At 41.8% G+C, this 20747-nt stretch overlaps 1 protein-coding gene across 1 annotated transcript in view; it reads left to right on the top strand.

Annotated features, from left to right (window-relative positions):
* LOC124556209 (trypsin-1-like) overlaps nucleotides 1-20415 on the top strand; it is a 149804-nt gene extending 129389 nt beyond the window's left edge. Inside the window, exon 7 of the mRNA XM_047130198.1 lies at nucleotides 20230-20415. Within this exon, the coding sequence (XP_046986154.1) occupies nucleotides 20230-20415 (186 nt within the window). The remainder of the gene's footprint in view (nucleotides 1-20229) is intronic.
* Nucleotides 20416-20747: the final 332 nt, after the last annotated feature.

Genomic DNA, 20747 nt, shown 5'->3' with positions numbered 1-20747 from the left:
AAACAGGCTCAAAGTCTTACTCACAGATGAGTATTAAACCTTCTATTAGCAATGAATAGTATAAAACAAGTTGGATGGGGGAGTGTAACACAAGAAAAAAAATCACTATCTCTCTGCTGTCAGTGATAAGACAGCGATGCATTCAATTCAGTTGGCCAGTAATTGTTATGTGGAAGTCTCAGGATTTTTTCCAGATGACCTAAGATTTTACTGCTGTGGGAAATTCTGGAATATGGTTCACCCAGCCTTATCACAACAAAAGAGATGCTGCTTGAGAAAATAAATAGCACAGTTGATATGCAAGCTGCAAGAATGGCATGAAATCAAGAAGCTTGCATAAGATTTGGAGCAATGTAACATTTATTTATTTTTATTGAATACAATATGTTAGTGTGTTTTGTTGGCTCACTAGAGACTATTGTGGACTTTCGACTATTTAGGGGATATCCAACAAAACAAATTGCAAATGTTGTAATCAACTCAATAATAATTCTTCATATCACCAGTACTTAAGTAGATATCTTGTGTCCATGAAAAGCTGCCTTTATAGTGTAAACATACTGTTCAGTTTGTTTCATTTTTTAAGTGAGGTATTATAATGAGAAGTAGGAAGATTAAATTATATCTGGATAAATAACAGGACAATTCAAGCAAGATTAGCATAAACTTAATCCAATGGAACACAAACTGTCTTTGTTTCTGACAATGATCTACATTTAATTTCTGCAAATCACTGTTCAGTGCATGGCAGAGAGTATTTCATGCTAATATTAGTGTGTTTCTGCCCTATTCTATTTGCATAAGGAACAAGGTAAAAATGACTATCAATATGCCTCGGTTCATACCAATATTTCTCTTATCTTAATCTTGTGGTCCATAAATTTTATGTATCTTTTCCAAGCTGATAGAAACAGGTTGTCATAATTGTGTTATTCAATACAGTTTCAGTCTAGAGACAAATGCTCTGAAGGTTAGGCACTCAATAGGTTCATTCTTTTAGATGACATTTGTATTTTTAATAGAGGCCACGCAACACTCTTCAGCTTTGTAATAGGATCTTCTCTGCCATAGACCTTTCCTTTTGTTTGTGTACCCTTGCAGACACTGTTCTCAGCTAATATTATCTCGACCTGTCAAACATTTTCAGGCGAAGGTAAAGTTCTCTTGCATTATGACAATTTCTGTTTAGTTTCAGTCATAACCATAAATCCAACTTTTGTCCCCAGTGATAACCTTTGAAAGAAAATTTAGGGACTGGTGGGATGCACTGGAAGTTTTGAGTTCAGACTTGCAAGAAAAAACCTATCAGCCTTTTGGATAGAGAGGTCAGAGGCTTAGAGAAGAATGAACTAAAGCAGGAAGACCATGGAAAGAGATTTTAAGTTTGATAGGTGATCCTACTCTCGTTACAAGAGTATGGGAGGCAATCAGAAGGATTTATTGATGGAAGAATCAAAGTAGCTGTCATGTAGTTCTTAGATCATCACCAGGTATTTATTATTGTAATATTTTTATCTTATGAAATCTAATGTGAAACAAAACCTCACTTTCCAACTGGAAAGCCATGAAGAAGACAAGACTGGAAGTGGAGGTTGATTCCACAGACATGTATAACCAATTCCTCTTTCCACCTACCTTGTCTGTAGTCAAGAACACAGGTAACGGTCTTGACAACATTCATTATTGCAGAATGCTGCAACTGAATCACCAGTAATAATAAATAAATACATACATAAAATCATAGTGAGTGAGAAATGATCAGAGGGATATTATCTCTACTACTGGAGAAAAGTTTTCCTGATACCTCTCCTGCAACTAGGGAAAGCTCACACATGTTCAAATAGTTATTGCAGTACAGATCTTACCAACTACATGGAAATGATTTGACCAGGTCATGAAGAGTCATCATGTGTGGATCCTCAAGAAATGCAATGTTTTTGATCCATTTCCAGTGAGTAGTTAGAATGTAGTGTTTGACTCTGGGTGACCTGATCTGGCTGGAGACAGCTATAAAGGACTCCATACTTTGTAAGCAACACCTCATCAGTACACTCTTTGGTTGTAAGGCTGATATATTATACCGCAAAGTAATGCCACACACATTGTCTAAGTCAGAGGTTCTGTGGGTGTCTCCCAAGTTTACTGCAGTTCTTCTGTAATGAATTATCTTTTTACATACATATTGGTACCACATACTCAGTGTGTTTCTGCCCTATTCTATACTCCTGGAAATTGAAATAAGAACACCGTGAATTCATTCTCCCAGGAAGGGGAAACTTTATTGACACATTCCTGGGGTCAGATACATCACATGATCACACTTACAGAACCACAGGCACATAGACACAGGCAACAGAGCATGCACAATGTCGGCACTAGTACAGTGTATATCCACCTTTCGCAGCAATGCAGGCTGCTATTCTCCCATGGAGACGATCGTAGAGATGCTGGATGTAGTCCTGTGGAATGGCTTGCCATGCCATTTCCACCTGGCGCCTCAGTTGGACGAGCGTTCGTGCTGGACGTGCAGACCGCATGAGACGACGCTTCATCCAGTCCCAAACATGCTCAATGGGGGACAGATCCGGAGATCTTGCTGGCCAGGGTAGTTGACTTACACCTTCTAGAGCACGTTGGGTGGCACGGAATACATGCGGACGTGCATTGTCCTGTTGGAACAGCAAGTTCCCTTGCCGGTCTAGGAATGGTAGAACGATGGGTTCGATGATGGTTTGGATGTACCGTGCACTATTCAGTGTCCCCTCGACAATCACCAGTGGTGTACGGCCAGTGTAGGAGATCGCTCCCCACACCATGATGCCGGGTGTTGGCCCTGTGTGCCTCGGTCGTATGCAGTCCTGATTGTGGCGCTCACCTGCACGGCGCCAAACACGCATACGACCATCATTGGGACCAAGGCAGAAGCGACTCTCATTGCTGAAGACGACACATCTCCATTCGTCCCTCCATTCACGCCTGTCGCGACACCACTGGAGGCGGGCTGCACGATGTTGGGGCGTGAGCGGAAGATGGCCTAACGGTGTGCGGGACCGTAGCCCAGCTTCATGGAGACGGTTGCGAATGGTCCTCGCCGATACCCCAGGAGCAACAGTGTCCCTAATTTGCTGGGAAGTGGCGGTGCGGTCCCCTACGGCACTGTGTAGGATCCTACGGTCTTGGCGTGCATCCGTGCGTCGCTGCGGTCCGGTCCCAGGTCGACGGGCACGTGCACCTTCCGCCGACCACTGGCGACAACATCGATGTACTGTGGAGACCTCACGCCCCACGTGTTGAGCAATTCGGCGGTACGTCCACCCGGCCTCCTGCATGCCCACTCGGTCGTATGCAGTCCTGATTGTGGCGCTCACCTGCACGGCGCCAAACACGCATACGACCATCATTGGCACCAAGGCAGAAGCGACTCTCATCGCTGAAGACGACACGTCTCCATTCGTCCCTCCATTCACGCCTGTCGCGACACCACTGGAGGCGGGCTGCACGATGTTGGGGCGTGAGCGGAAGACGGCCTAACGGTGTGCGGGACCGTAGCCCAGCTTCATGGAGACGGTTGCGAATGGTCCTCGCCGATACCCCAGGAGCAACAGTGTCCCTAATTTGCTGGGAAGTGGCGGTGCGGTCCCCTACGGCACTGCGTAGGATCCTACGGTCTTGGCGTGCATCCGTGCGTCGCTGCGGTCCGGTCCCAGGTCGACGGGCACGTGCACCTTCCGCCGACCACTGGCGACAACATCGATGTACTGTGGAGACCTCATGCCCCACGTGTTGAGCAATTCGGCGGTACGTCCACCCGGCCTCCCGCATGCCCACTATACGCCCTCGCTCAAAGTCCGTCAACTGCACATACGGTTCACGTCCACGCTGTCGCGGCATGCTACCAGTGTTAAAGACTGCGATGGAGTTCCGTATGCCACGGCAAACTGGCTGACACTGACGGCGGCGGTGCACAAATGCTACGCAGCTAGCGCCATTCGACGGCCAACACCGCGTTTCCTGGTGTGTCCGCTGTGCCGTGAGTGTGATCATTGCTTGTACAGCCCTCTCGCAGTGTCCGGAGCAAGTATGGTGGGTCTGACACACTGGTGTCAATGTGTTCTTTTTTCCATTTCCAGGAGTGTATTTGCATAAGGAACAAGGTAAAAATGACTATCAATATGCCTCGGTTCATACCAATATTTCTCTTATCTTAATCTCGTGGTCCATAAATTTTATGTATCTTTCCCAAGCTTTTACAAGAAACACATCTATCAGTGGAGTGTTTGAAGTGGCACCCTTTTTGTCTTTTCTTTTGAAAGTACTTAATCCATAGTATAGGGTTCTATAGATTGTCCTTTATATGTGGATTTTTTAAATCTCTTATTCAACCTCTGGTTTCACAGCCACATCTTGTCAGCTTCAGCTGATCCTCAGGGGCAATGGGCAGAGAATGGTTATTTCAAAGTTTCATCAGATAAAACTGTGTACCTAGCAGATATACTGACAAAAGAGGCTTGTGGGGAGCTGATCGTGACAAATTGTGCCATTCCCTTGCAAGTAGTTACTGTATTGTTGAGTCATAGCCATGTGACAAAAGGAAACAATATTACTAGTTGTGGGTAATGCATGGCATTTTGCCAAAGGGTGGGAAGTGAGTGTGGGTGATGCTTGTGACACACTGCAATTAGTGGAACATATTTTAAAATAAAAAAAAAAACAGTTGTAGGTTGCAATAGGTTGCAAAATGTTTTTTGTTAACTCAAGAACAATGCGTTTTACTTGGATAGGGCATCATCAGGTTACCTGAAAATATGAGGGGAGAGTGACATTTTAATAAATCTGGCATGGACCTATCATGGACTTCTATAAAAGCAAAATAAGCTTCAAACAGTGACTAAATAAAATTACATAGAGAAATGTAATGTAACTCATCTTAAAAAAAAATCAGACATTTTCTGCCAAAAAGCATCCATGAAAGAAGGGATGATACCGAGAAAAATATACTATAAGGAAACTTATATGGAAAAAAAAATATTAAAAATTAATGAATAGCAACACCAGGATCAGCTATGAGTAGAGAACAATGGAGAAACCAAAAGATGCATATTACCTCACAGAAGCAACAACAGGCATGGCAGCGAAGAACAGGACCTTGTGCACAAATTGTAAACACAGCCATACATTAGAATTGCACCAGAGGCCCATTTACATTCACATAGTGCATACATGTGAATGATAGGAGCTCAAGCAAAATGTTGGGCTAGTAGTAATGACAGGTGCCATGTGGCACTGTCTTTGACTGTACAGTGTGATAATTGCATAAAATTCAAATAGTAATGGACAAATTGAGAAATAAATGAAACTGTAATAGGGCATAAGGGAATATGTACAATACAGGACATACTAGACTGAAATCTCTGCAAAGAGACTTAGAAAAGCCTTATTCTCAAAATCAGTATAAAAGAATAATGAAGTAAAATACATAGAGCAATAAAATAAAGATTAGATTACAAATATAAGGCTGTTAGGTAGCAAAGATAAAAAGATAGAATAACATTTCATATACGTGACAAGCTATCAAGACCCTGATAATAGAAAGCTAAAAACTAATATATTGTTTAAAAATGGGAAACATGCAAAGCTAAAAACTAATCTATCGGTATATTGGTTAAAAATGGGAAACATGCAATCATAGAAAACCTGATTTTTGACAGATAACTGATCATTGAGTAACACATCCTTCTTAGTGTGTGAATGTTTAACAGTTTCAGTCTCTTCAAGCAGATTGAGTCTCTTTTCTTTGGCCACATCGTGCAAAACTCTGAAGTTCACAAGTGTGGGTGGCTGGTGGCCACTGGATTTACAGCACTGAGCAAAGGCAGAAACATGCCCATTCTTAGTGTGTAAAAACTCCTGAAACCCCTACTTTTAAAAGCCTTTCCCATCAGGCCAATATAAAGGGCTTGACATTCACAGCACTCAAGCACATATATGCCAGAGGCAGCATATTTGTCTTTCTAGGGATGCTCATTGTGAATTTATTGATATTGAATTTTATCAGAGGTGGTATACACTATTCTGATATTTTTACCATGAAAGAGTTTAGCTGTGGTATATGACACATCACCTAAAAATGGAAGCTCAGCAAATTAGATGTACTTTCCATTCCAATTGATCCATATTGAGGAGATCCTCTGGGATGCAGATCATGTCAGAAAACAAGAAAATGCAGTAAATAATCTTAAGCATACTTACATTTAAAATGATATAAAACTTGTCACCAAATATTAAATGTTCAGTACACTTAAGTGCACAAAGAAATTCATCAATGTAGTAGAAGGAGTTGGCCACCAATAAATCCTTTAGACTCTTCTCAAACTGAACTTTAGGATTAATTAAACTTTTTATAGCTGCTGGAATGTTACTAAAAATGTGCACTGCTGAGTAGTGGACACCTTTCTGAACCAAAGTACGTGAGTTTAAATCTTTGTCAAAGTTAGTCTTATTCCTAGAATTAATTCCATGAACTGAGCTGTTGGTTTGGAAAAAAAAGCATATTTTTAATGACAAATTTCATTAAGGAATAAATGTATTGGGAAGCAGTAGTTAGTATTCCCAGTTTCTTAAACAGCCCTGTGCAGGACGTTCTTGAGTTCACACCAGAAATAATTTGTATTACATGGTTTTGGGCTCAGAAAACCTTAGCTTGGCTTGATGAGTTACCCCAGAAAATAATCCTGTATGATGTTATGGAATAAAATAAGCATAGTACACTAGCTCTTTTATTTTCAGGCCGTCCGGTTCTAGGCGCTACAGTCTGGAGCCGAGCGACCGCTACGGTCACAGGTTCGAATCCTGCCTCGGGCATGGATGTGTGTGATGTCCTTAGGTTAGTTAGGTTTAATTAGTTCTAAGTTCTAGGCGACTGATGACCTTAGAAGCTAAGTCGCATAGTGCTGAGAGCCATTTGAACCATTTTATTTTCATATCACCTATGTCTGACAACATTTGCATAATAATTAGAGATTTGTTTAGGCACTTCAGCAATTCTCTGGTATGCTCCTCCCAGTTAAATTTATTATCAAGCTGTAATCCCAAGAATTTAACACCGTCAACTTCTTCTATCTGCTTATCATCATACTTTAGGCATATAGGTACTGGTAGGAAAGTTTTTACGACTTCTGAACAGCATGCAGTTTTCTTCTTCTTCTCCTTCTTCTTCTTCTTCTTTTTTCAGAGAATTGGCTGGTAACCATTTATTTGGAAAATTTAATTAGTTGAACTTTCTAAGGTTATACTTGATTTACTATTTATTGCAATGATTGTATCATCTGCAAACAAAACAAACTTTGGATGTGGTATGTCATTGATATACACAATAACAAGTAAGGGCCTTAAGATGGATCCTTGTGTGGCATCACGTGTTACTGGTTCGCAGTTGGATGATGCCTGATGGTTTAATACATGTCTCTTTCCTATAGACACCCTTTGTTTTCTGTCAGAGATGTATTATTTGAACCATTTTGCAGCATTTCCTGTTACACCATAAGATTCTAATTTACTTAAAACGATATTGTGGTTTACACAGCCAAATTCCTTTGACAGATCACAAAATATACCAGCACTCTGCAGTTTATTGTCTAATGCATTAAGTACATTCACACTGTATATTTTGATAGCCTCCTCAGTATTGGAACCGTTTACAAATCTGAATTGTGACTTGGATAATATTTTATTTGTGGTCAGGTGGTTAAGAAGATGACTTTATATTATATTTTCTAAAAGTTTTGAGAATGTTACCAAAAGTGAAATTGGACAGAAGTTTTATGGCATTTCCTTATCTTCTTTCTTATCAGCATATTTCAACCATTCAGGAAATGTTCCACTGATAAAAGACTGGTTACACAAATAACTTAAAATGTCACTAACCTCAGAGGTACACTGTTTAGTCAGCTTTCTTGATATATTATCATAGCCACTAGAATTTTTTTGATTTTATGGTAGACATTACTTTTATTGGTTTTGTGAGGCTTGTACTGATATTATTGCAGTTATTTGTCGTGACTGTCTCATATATTCCACGGCAGCATCTAATGAACCTGACAACCTCATCTTTTCAGTGACAGTTATCAAGTACATATTGAAAAGCTTATCAACACTGCACCCATCTGCTACCCATGTATCGTTTACTATTAATGCTATGTGCTTGTTTTTATCTCTGGCTCTACCAGTCTTTTCCTTCACTGTGTCCTATATTGTCCTTATTTTGTTATGTGGTGCAACTATCCTTTTCTGTTAATGCATTTGCTTTGGTGTCCATATTGCTACCTTCAATATTTTGCAGTATGTTTTGTAATCATCTATAGCTGTTTCTAACTGATACATATAGTTTCCTTTTTGTCTTACAGGATACCTTCATCCCTTGAGTAATCTATGGAATTTTTATAGCCTTTGGTCTAATCTGAGTTAGTTTTAGGGGAAAACAGCTTTCAAATAAGTTAAGGGCATTATTAATAAAAGTGTTGTACTTCTCATTCATGCTATGAGAATTGTACACATCACTCCAATTCATGTCTTTGAGGAGTTTCTTCAGACAATCAATTTTCGGGTTGCTGACTACACTTTTGAACTCGGATCAGTATTAACATTTAGCAAAACTGTATGTCATTGTCTGAGAGGCTATTTCTTATTGGATTTATAATTTTGTTCTTTAGACATTTATATAAAGATATATTGAGCCCTTATCTGTTCTAGTTAGAAAGTTAACAGTATGAATTAAGTTGAATGACAATGCTACTGACTGCAATAAGTGCTTACCTGAAGACTTTGCAAGAAAATCTATATTGAAATCACAAGGAATCACTAATTCTTTCTTTTTCAGTGTTAAATAGGCCAATAGAGCTTCAGACTGATTTATGAACAGATTAAAATTACGTGCTGTTACTCACTATAATCTTATTATGAATGAAATATGAAATTCTACTTCTGTTACACACGCTTCCATATGCTGCTTTAGTCAAAATTTATGAATGTCTATGTTATTAAATTTATTTAAATTCATATTAGTGTGGCAACTCCTCCATCCTTCATTTCTGCTCTATAGAAGTGAGAAGTTAACCTAACATATAAAGATTTGAAACAAATACTAACAAAGAGATAGAGGGGCTGGCCAGTACTCACCTCAGCTCAGTACAGACGATAGATACACGTAAAACAGAACCGAAAATTTATGTTCCTAGCTTTCGGAAGAAATGTTCCTTCATCGGTGAGGAGAGAGGGGAAAGAAAGGGATGAAGGGAAAGGAGATTCAGTTACTCACAACTCAGGTTATGAAGCCCGCAGTTCAGAGGGACTGGTGTTGGGTGGGAGAAGCCAAATGGCACATACGGTGTAGCAGGTTCCTAGGTCCCTAGAAATATGCTGGAGGGCATGCTCTGCTACTGGGTATTGGGCATCTCCTAGGCGGACAGTTCGTCTGTGTCCGTTCATGCGCTCAGCCAGTTTAGTTGTTGTCATGCCGATGTAAAAGGCTGTGCAGTGCAGGCATGTCAGTTGATAAATGACATGTGTAGTTTCACACGTGGCCCTGCCTTGAATTGTATATGTTTTACCAGTAGCGGGGCTGGAGTAGGTGGTTGTGGGGGGATGCATGGGGCAGGTTTTGCAGCAGGGTCGGTTACAGGGGTAGGAACCGCTGGGTAGAGAAGGTAGTCTGGGAATACTGTAGGGTTTAACAAGGATGTTACGGAGGTTAGGGGGGCGACGAAAGGCAACTCTGGGTGGTGTGGGGAGAATTTTGTCAAGGGATGATCTCATTTCAGGGGCTGACTTGAGAAAGTCATATCCCTGGTGGAGTAATTTGTTGATGTTTTCGAGGCCAGGATAATATTGGGTGACAAGGGGGATGCTTCTGTGTGGTCTGGGGGTAGGAACATTGTTGTTGGACGGGGAGGAATGTATTGCTTGGGAAATCAGTTTGTGGACAAGGTCTGCAGGATAGTTGCGGGAGAGGAAAGCACTGGTAAGGTTATTGGTGTAATTGTTGAGGGATTCGTCACTGGAGCAGATACGTTTGCCATGAATACCTAGGCTGTAGGGAAGGGAGTGTTTGATGTGGAAAGCATGGCAGCTATCAAAGTGAAGGTACTGTTGTTTGTTTGTGGGTTTGATATGGACAGAGGTGTGGATGTGAGCTTCAACAAGATGAAGGTCAACATCCAGGAAGGTGGTTTGGGTTTTGGAGAAGGACCAGGTGAAATTCAGATTCGAAAAGGAGTTGAGGTTATGGAGGAAATTAAGGAGTGTTTCTTCACCATGAGTCCAGACCACAAAGATGTCATCTATAAACCTATACCAGGCCAGGGGAAGCAGCTGTCGGGTCTTCAGGAAAGCCTCCTCCATGCGGCACATGAAGAGGTTGGCATAGGACGGAGCCATCCTGGTTCCCATGGCCGTTCCCCTGATTTGTTTGTAGGTCTGGCCTTCAAAAGTGAAGTAATTATGGGTGAGGATGAAGTTGGTAAATGTGATAAGGAACGAGGTTTTTGGAAGATCTTCGGGTGGGCGTTGGGAGAGGTAGTGCTCAAGGGCAGAGAGACCATGGGTATGTGGGATGTTTGTGTAAAGGGATGTAGCATCTATGGTGACAAGAAAGGTTTCAGGTGAGAGAGGGGTGGGAATGGATTTGAGACATTCTAGGAAGTTGTTTGTGTCTTTGATGTAGGATGGGAGTCTGCGGGTGATAGGTTGGAGGTGCTGGTCTACCAGAGCTGAGATACGTTCGGTTGGGGCTTTGAAGCCTGCTACAATGGGACGGCCAGGATGGTTCTCTTTGTGGATTTTGGGTAATAGGTAGAAGGTAGGGGTACGTGGCTCAGGTGGAGTGAGTAAGTCTATGGAAGCCGTTGTGAGGCCTTGTGAGGGACCTTGGATTTTTAGGATTTTTTGCAGCTCAGTCTGGATGGAGGGAATGGGATCCTGGGTAACAGCTTTATAGGTTGAGGTGTCGGAGAGTTGACGCAGTCCTTCTGCCACATTCTCCACACGGTCAAGTACAACAGTTGTGGAGCCTTTATCCACCGGGAGGATGACAATAGAGTGGTCTATTTTCAGCTCCTTAATGACACGGGATTCAGCTGGGGTGATTTTGGGGGTTGTTGGGATGTTCTTCAAGAAGGACTGGGAGGCAACACTGGATGTGAGGAATTCCTGAAATGTCTGTAAGGGATGGTTTTGGGGGAGGGGAGGAGGATCCCTTTGAGAAGGCAGTCGGAACTGTTCTAGACAGGGTTCAACACCGGGTCTAGTATTTGGGGGCTGTGTTTGGGTAGTGAAGTGATATTTCCAGTTGAGGTTCCGGGTGAATGAGAGGAGATCTTTAACCAGGGCAGTGTGGTTGTATTTAGGCGTGGGGCTAAAGGTTAAGCCTTTTGATACTGGGATGGGGAGATTGAGTAGGGTGGCTAGGCTAGGTTTGTTGGCTATGAGGGGGGTTTGTTGAAGGTTCTGTTGTGGTTGGTGTTTGTGAGGGATAGGGAGAGGGACCCCACTTCTTAGGTGTTGCACTAGCCCTGTGGATAGTTTTTCCAGGTGGTGTGTGGCATGGAACTCAAGTTTGCAGCTGGCTTCTAGGATGATGTTCCTGAGTGTGTTGTCCAAGCAAGGGTTTGAGAGGTGGAGGACTTTGAAGAGAGATAGGAGCTGTTGGGAGTGGTGGTTACATGAAGTAGTGTAGAGATTGAGGACAAGTTTGGTAAGGGCTAAGGATTGAAGGTTCTGGAAGCCCAGGAGAGACTGGTGGAATGAGGAATTGCACCCGGAGATGGGAACTTTTAAGGTAAGCCCTTTAGGGGTAATTCCAAAGGTTAAGCAGGACCGGAGGAAAAGTATGTGGGATTGCAGTTTTGCTACGGTGAATGCATGTTTCCAGAATGAATGTAAATAATGTGGTATAGGATTAGGGTACATAGTATGTAACTGGTGGGTAGGGAAATTAAATAACTAAAGTTGAAATAGTAATCATAAGAAGGAATAAAATGCGGAGGGAAGGACGGGAAAGAAAGAAATTAATTGTGTTGGTAATGTTCAATACCAAAGGAAGACCACTAAATAAGAAAAATACGGAAAAAGTTGCCCAGACCAAGCAAGTAAGTCCAGATCAGGGGAAAAGAACACACGTTGCTCAAAAACAGAGATAGCGAGTGGCGAAAAAAACATCGCGCGTGCCGCAAAAAAGATCGCGCGTGCCGCAAAAAAGTTCGCGGCTGGCGCAGAAATGTCCCAAAAAAATTTTCTTGTGACAGAGAAAGATAGCCAATGGCACAAAAATATCGCCAGCAACAAGAAATCGACGGAAATGGATGATACTGGTAGGTGTAGAAGAGATTGTTGGCAGTGATTGTTGGCTGGAAAACAGCGAAAAATGAACGTTAAAACTATGGAATTTTGAATAAATAAATCAATAAATTAAAAAGAGAAGAGGACTATAAACGGAACAAGATAATAGGAGGAAGATGAAACTAGCACAGTTGGTGACGAAAATATTTTTTTATGTATATATAAACCACTGAAGAAGAGAAAGTGTTAAGATGACAGACGTAAGTGATAGCTAACAAAAGGGACAAAACAATGAAGGATGTGGACCATATAGGTGATCTAAATGATTAATGGAAAATCTCATATAAAGATGTGAAACAAATACTAACAAAGAGATAGAGGGGCTGGCCAGTACTTACCTCAGCTCAGTACAGCCGATAGATACACATAAAACAGAACCGAAAATTTACGTTCCTAGCTTTCGGAAGAAATGTTCCTTCATCGGGGAGGAGAGAGGGGAAAGAAAGGGAAGAAGGGAAAGGAGATTCAGTTACTCACAACCCAGGTTATGAAGCAACAGGGAAAGGAAAATAGGGAGGGTAGCAAGGATGGAGGCATGGTTGTCAGAGGGAAGCCAAAGATATTCTACTGTAAGTACTGTGCCAGCTTCAAACCAAAGAGGATGCATACAGAAGTAAAGAGGTATATAGTATAAAGATAAACACAACTATGTGGGATGAAAAGATGCGTGAATGGCTAAAGAGGAAAGGGAAAGAGTAGAAGACTGAAGAGTAAATGGGAGTGAGGTTGTTTAACGTAGGTTCAGTCCAGGGGGATGGCGGGATGAATGGATGTGTTGGACTGCAAGTTCCCATCTCCGCAGTTCAGAGGGACTGGTGTTGGGTGGGAGAAGCCAAATGGCACATACGGTGTAGCAGGTTCCTAGGTCCCTAGAATTATGCTGGAGGGCATGCTCCGCTACTGTGTATTGGGCATCTCCTAGGCGGGCATCTCCGTTCATGCGCTCAGCCAGTTTAGTTGTTGTCATGCCGATGTAAAAGGCTGTGCAGTGCAGGCATGTCAGTTGATAAATGACATGTGTAGTTTCACACGTGGCCCTGCCTTGAATTGTATATGTTTTACCAGTGGCGGGGCTGGAGTAGGTGGTTGTGGGGGGATGCATGGGGCAGGTTTTGCAGCGGGGTCGGTTACAGGGGGAGGAACCGCTGGGTAGAGAAAGTAGTCTGGGAATACTGTAGGGTTTAACAAGGATGTTACGGAGGTTAGGGGGGCGACGAAAGGCAACTCTGGGTGGCGTGGGGAGAATTTTGTCTAGGGATGATCTCATTTCAGGGCTTGACTTGAGAAAGTCATATCCCTGGTGGAGTAATTTGTTGATGTTTTGGAGGCCAGGATAATATTGGGTGACAAGGGGGATGCTTCTGTGTGGTCTGGGGGTAGGAACATTGTTGTTGGACGGGGAGGAATGTATTGCTCGGGAAATCTGTTTGTGGACAAGGTCTGCAGGATAGTTGCGGGAGAGGAAAGCACTGGTAAGGTTATTGGTGTAATTGTTGAGGGATTCGTCACTGGAGCAGATACGTTTGCCACGAATACCTAGGCTGTAGGGAAGGGAGCGTTTGATGTGGAAAGCATGGCAGCTATCAAAGTGAAGGTACTGTTGTTTGTTTGTGGGTTTGATATGGACAGAGGTGTGGATGTGAGCTTCAACAAGATGATGGTCAACATCCAGGAAGGTGGTTTGGGTTTTGGAGAAGGACCAGGTGAAATTCAGATTCGAAAAGGAGTTGAGGTTATGGAGGAAATTAAGGAGTGTTTCTTCACCATGAGTCCAGACCACAAAGATGTCATCTATAAACCTATACCAGGCCAGGGGAAGCAGCTGTTGGGTCTTCAGGAAAGCCTCCCCATGAAGAGGTTGGCATAGGACGGAGCCATCCTGGTTCCCATGGCCGTTCCCCTGATTTGTTTGTAGGTCTGGCCTTCAAAAGTGAAGTAATTATGGGTGAGGATGAGGTTGGTAAATGTGATAAGGAACGAGGTTTTTGGAAGATCTTCGGGTGGGCGTTGGGAGAGGTAGTGCTCAAGGGCAGAGAGACCATGGGTATGTGGGATGTTTGTGTAAAGGGATGTAGCATCTATGGTGACAAGAAAGATATCAGGTGAGAGAGGGGTGGGAATGGATTTGAGACGTTCTAGGAAGTTGTTTGTGTCTTTGATGTAGGATGGGAGTCTGCGGGTGATAGGTTGGAGGTGCTGGTCTACCAGAGCTGAGATACGTTCGGTTGGGGCTTTGAAGCCTGCTACAATGGGACGGCCAGGATGGTTCTCTCTGTGGATTTTGGGTAATAGGTAGAAGGTAGGGGTACGTGGCTCAGGTGGAGTGAGTAAGTTTATGGAAGTCGTTGTGAGGCCTTGTGAGGGACCTTGGATTTTTAGGATTTTTTGCAGCTCAGTCTGGATGGAGGGAATGGGATCCTGGGTAACAGCTTTGTAGGTTGAGGTGTCGGAGAGTTGACGCAGTCCTTCTGCCACATACTCCGCACGGTCAAGTACAACAGTTGTGGAGCCTTTATCCGCCGGGAGGATGACAACAGAGCGGTCTATTTTCAGCTCCTTAATGACGCGGGATTCAGCTGGGGTGATGTTAGGGGTTGTCGGGATGTTCTTCAAGAAGGACTGGGAGGCAACACTGGATGTGAGGAATTCCTTAAATGTATGCAAGGGATGGTTTTGGGGGAGGGGAGGAGGATCCCTTTGAGAAGGCAGTCGGAACTGTTCTAGACAGGGTTCAACACCGGGTCTAGTATATGGGGGCTGTGTTTGGGTAGTGAAGTGATATTTCCAGTTGAGGTTCCGGGTGAATGAGAGGAGATCTTTAACCAGGGCAGTGTGGTTGAATTTAGGCGTGGGGCTAAAGGTTAGGCCTTTTGATAGAACAGATGTCTCTGGAGGAGAGAGGGATCTGGATGAGAGGTTTAGGACTGAATAGGGACTGGTGATATGTGACATTTGACTGTGGTTATAGTTGCGATTTGGTCTGTGTGGGGTATGTGCTGGGATGGGGAGATTGAGTAGGGTGGCTAGGCTAGGTTTGTTGGCTATGAGGGGGGTTTGTTGAAGGTTCTGTTGTGGTTGGTGTTTGTGGGGGATAGGGAGAGGGACCCCACTTCTTAGGTGTTGCACTAGCACTGTGGATAGTTTTTTCAGGTGGTGTGTGGCATGGAACTCAAGTTTGCAGCTGGCTTCTAGGATGATGTTCCTGAGTGTGTTCTCCAAGCAAGGGTTTGAGAGGTGGAGGACTTGAAAGAGAGATAGGAGCTGTTGGGAGTGGTGGTTACATGAAGTAGTGTAGAGATTCAGGACAAGTTGGGTAAGGGCTAAGGATTGAAGGTCCTGGAAGTCAAGGGGAGACTGGTGGAAGGAGGAATTGCACCCAGAGATGGGAACTTTTAAGGTAACCCCTTTAGTGGTAATTCCAAAGGTTAAGCAGGACCGGAGGAAAAGTATGTGGGATAGCAGTTTTCCTACGGTGAATGCATGTTTCCGGAATGAATGTAAATAATGTGGTATAGGATTAGGGTACATAGTGGGTAACTGGTGGGTAGGGAAATAAAATAACTAAAGTTGAAATAGTAATCATAAGAAAAAATAAAATGCGGAGGGAAGGACGGGAAAGAAAGAAATTAATTGTGTTGGTAATGTTCAATACCAAAGGAAGACCACTAAATAAGAAAAATACGGAAAAAGTTGCCCAGACCAAGCAAGTAAGTCCAGATCAGGGGAAAAGAACACACGTTGCTCAAAAACAGAGATAGCGAGTGGCGAAAAAAAGATCGCGCGTGCCGCAAAAGAGATCGCGCGTGCTGCAAAAACGATCGCGGGTGCCGCAAAAAAGATCGTGCGTGCCGCAAAAAAGATCGCGCGTGCCGCAAAAAAGTTCGCGGGTGGCGCAGAAATGTCCCAAACAAATTTTCTTGTGACAGAGAGAGATAGCCAATGGCACAAAAATATCGCCAGCAACAAGACATCGACGGAAATGGATGATACTGGTAGGTGTGGAAGAGATTGTTGGCAGTGATTGTTGGCTGGAAAACAGCGAATAACGAACGTTAAAACTATGGAATGTTGAATAAATAAATCAATAAATTAAAAAGAGAACAGGATATAAACGGAACAAGATAATAGGAGGAAGATGAAACTAGCACCCCTGTAACCAACCCTGCTGCAAAACCTGCCCCATGCATCCCCCCACAACCACCTACTCCAGCCCCGCTACTGGTAAAACATATACAATTCAAGGCAGGGCCACGTGTGAAACTACACATGTGATTTATCAACTGACATGCCTGCACTGCACAGCCTTTTACATCGGCATGACAACAACTAAACTGGCTGAGCGCATGAACGGACACAGACGAACTGTCCGCCTAGGAGATGCCCAATACCCAGTAGTGGAGCATGCCCTCCAGCATAATTCTAGGGACCTAGGAACCTGCTACACCGTATGTGCCATTTGGCTTCTCCCACCCAACACCAGTCCCTCTGAACTGCGGAGATGGGAACTTGCACTCCAACACATCCTTTCATCCCGCCATCCCCCTGGACTGAACCTACGTTAAACAACCTCACTCCCATTTACTCTTCAGTCTTCTACTCTTTCCCTTTTTTCTTTAGCCATTCACGCATCTTTTCATCCCACATAGTTGTGTTTATCTTTATACTATATACCTCTTTACTTCTGTATGCATCCTCTTTGGTTTGAAGCTGGCACAGTACTTACAGTAGAATATCTTTGGCTTCCCTCTGACAACCATGCCTCCATCCTTGCTACCCTCCCTATTTTCCTTTCCCTGTTGCTTCATAACCTGGGTTGTGAGTAACTGGATCTCCTTTCCCTTCTTCCCTTTCTTTCCCCTCTCTCCTCCCCGATGAAGGAACATTTCTTCCGAAAGCTAGGAACGTAAATTTTCGGTTCTGTTTTATGTGTATCTATCGGCTGTACTGAGCTGAGGTAAGTACTGGCCAGCCCCTCTATCTCTTTGTTAGTAGAAGTTAACCTAAATCCTACAACACGTGACACATCCATACCATTGGTCAGGTGATGTTCAGAAAGGTAGATTATGCCGACTGGTTTGGATGACTAATTCATCAATGCAGATAGGTAGTTCATTAATTTTACTTCTTAGCCATCATATTTTTAATGCATTGTAGATAGTTGGCATTTCATGTTGACTGAGATAAGACTGGGTGGAAATCAAATTTCTGCTATTGGTAATAATTTTTAACAAACAACTGTGTTTGCTGACCCAATGTGCCAGAATTATGCTGTTTAGTTTCTTTCTCAAACTGAAGGTTCATTTCAATCCTGATTTCTCTTAGAATTTGACTTCTTGCTGTTCTACCTATCCTAAAAAAAGGTGCTGCTCCGACATCTGTAACCACTGTAATTTTGAGGTACAGGGCCAAGAGTGGTTTGTCAGTCGTGTGGCAATGTATTCTGCACGTATAATTTTTCAGTGATGGAGGACCTTTGGCCATTACAAGAAGCAACATATTTAAGGTTTTCTATTTCCTTTGTAGTAAATTCTACGCTACATGGAATTTCAGTGATGTGCCGTATCATAGGTCTAAATTAGCTCATTGTGTACTTATACAGATGACACATTGTAGTGGGTATAACTGAGTCACTTGTAGAAGGTTTGTCATAAATGTCAGATTTGATGACATTAGTAGTGAGACAAAGCTGCAAATCTTCAAAGTTCAGAATACTATTGCTATCCATGACTTCATGTGTAAGATGATTTTGCTATGACAGTTGTTAAACTCGTTGACAATAAGTGTAATATCCGATCCTTCACTATTGGAAACAATTTTTATGTCATCAACATATCACCCATAAAAGCAGATTTTTCTCAAAATTGTGGAGGCCTGGGTGAAACAGTCACATTACAAGAAATTCTTGAATATATCAGCAAAAAACCATGCACGAAGAGATCGAAATTGGTAAACGTTCACACGCAAAGAAGGACATGTTACTCAATGATCAGCTATCTGTCAAAAATTAGGTTTTCTATGACTGCATGTTTCACATTTTTGAACAATATATTAGTTTTTAGATTTTTATTACCTACGTCGCTTGTCATGTGTATGCAATATAATTTTATCTTTTTAGCATTGTTACCTTTCAATCATATATTTGTAGACTAATCTTTATTTTATTGCTCTACATGTTTTACTACATTATTCTTCTACTTGTTTTTGAGCATAAGGGTTTTCTATGTCTTTGTTCATAGCTTTCAATATAGCATGTCCTGCACTGTGAATATTCCCATATGCCATGTGTTTTATTCGGTGTCATCACTTCTTTGATGGATACTTTTTTGCAGAAAATTTCAGATTTTTTTAAAATTGTGAGTTACATTACATTTCTCTATGTAATTTTATGTGGGCAGTGTTTGAAGCTTGTTTTGCTTTTACAGCAGTCCCAGACAGGACTGTACCATATTAATTGTGTCAACCTCCCTTTATATTTTCTGATAAGCTGATGATGCCCTACCTGATCAAAATGCATCATTCTTGACTTCATAAAGAACACTGTGCAACCTATGACTTTTTCTTTTAAATAGTAGCAATAATATGGTTGCTGCACACCCACACCAAGATGGAATGGAATAATTTTTACATATTTTTAATTGATTGCATTTTATAACACTTAATGGAAAGTGGCCCTTGAACTGCTCTCTAAAATATTAAAAAGGAGGCTGTGATGTGTCACAAACTGGCTTATGTTAATTTGTATGCCTGAGCCATACTTGAACCTGGGAACTTTGTCTTTTATGAACAAGTGCTCTACAAACTGACTTACCCAAGCATGGCTCACAACCCAGCCACACAGCCTCGTTTTCGAAGAGTGCTGGTCCCACCAACTGTGTAGGAGAACGTCTATAAATTATAGTAAATGAAGACATGCTGTTGTCATTACCATGTTCAATATGTTGTGTCTGTATGTGACAATTTTTCCATCTGTTACATAATTTTTGCAAGTCTGGGTGAGTCTATCTATTTATCTGTCATTACTTCATGTTTGAGACTTTTTGTCTCAGTTTTCTTCACATCCTATGTCTCAGGTTCCATTGTTCTGTGATTTGTGTTGTCGTAAGCACAACTTAAAGCAAAAACGAAGTTACAAATTAAAAGGTAGGTCAGCATTGGCCATAATATTGATGTTTTATAGATAGCAGAATCGATTTTCTATCACATGGTGATTATCTTCAGTGCTGTACAAATTAAACTCAGACACTGGTATCAAGTTATCAATAACCAAAACTGAGAATTGATCACAATAATTGCTTCTCAGATTTGGTTATTGATAACTTGATACCAGTGTCTGAGTTTAATTTGTACAGCACTGAAGATGATCACCATGTGATTGAAAATCGATTCTGCTATCAATAAAACATCAATATTATGCCCAACACTGACCTTACTTTTAATTTAACATATATGGTCATTGTGCACACAGCACTCCATGGAGTCGTCAATCAATGAAGTTACAAATTTTCTCAAATGTGAGCACAAGTATTTGTACTACAAGATAAATTTTCAAATGCTCTAATGAAAAAATGACCAAATTTTCATTCAGTAGAAAAATTTTGTGGCAAGTCTGGAGAGCGGCTGGTCCAATGTGGATTCAAATTTCATATACTAGTACCTTTCATTCATATATGTCATTTGAAACTACATGTCCTCATTGAATTTCCTGAATTCTTCTCTGGTATGACACACCTACTTGAAATCAATTACAATTTATTTTTTATTTTTTGTAAAGCTCATATCATAATATAATCTTTAACATTTTTTCTTTTATACTGTATTACTACTAATTTTCTTTTCCAGGGTGACTCAGGTGGACCTATGGCCTGCTTGCATTCTGACAGTCGGTATTATCTGTGTGGAGTTGTTAGTTGGGGTGTGGGTTGTGCTAGAAGGCACCTTCCTGGAGTCTACACAGAAGTACCTTGTTTTTCAGAATGGATTAAGTCTGTTTTGTACAATGAAACACTCAGTAGTAGTAAAATTTAGTTATTGTTGTCACTCTTTCTTAATGAATATGTGCAGCTTCTAGTTCTACAGGTCTGTAACAGAGATAGTCATCATTAGATTGTAGCATGCCATTAATAGCTCTGACATTTTCTATTTTGTACCTGACTTGTTTTCATAATACAGAAACTATTTTGGAATCTCCAAAAGCTCAAAATTAAACATGTATATCTGTGTCTGTCAGTGCTGCTCTTTCTGTTACCACTCCAAAAATTTGTGGTTCACATTAAATATGTAGAACATCATCTCATCTGACACTTCTTATTGTGTTAGTATGTTTAAATACTTACTTACTTTCTGTATTAGATGTATTA

This window comes from Schistocerca americana, chromosome X (assembly GCF_021461395.2).
Source record: "Schistocerca americana isolate TAMUIC-IGC-003095 chromosome X, iqSchAmer2.1, whole genome shotgun sequence".
Lineage (NCBI taxonomy): Eukaryota > Metazoa > Arthropoda > Insecta > Orthoptera > Acrididae > Schistocerca > Schistocerca americana.
The sequence above is the reverse complement of the archived record's forward strand: the minus strand, read 5'-3'. Positions and strand labels throughout refer to the sequence as shown.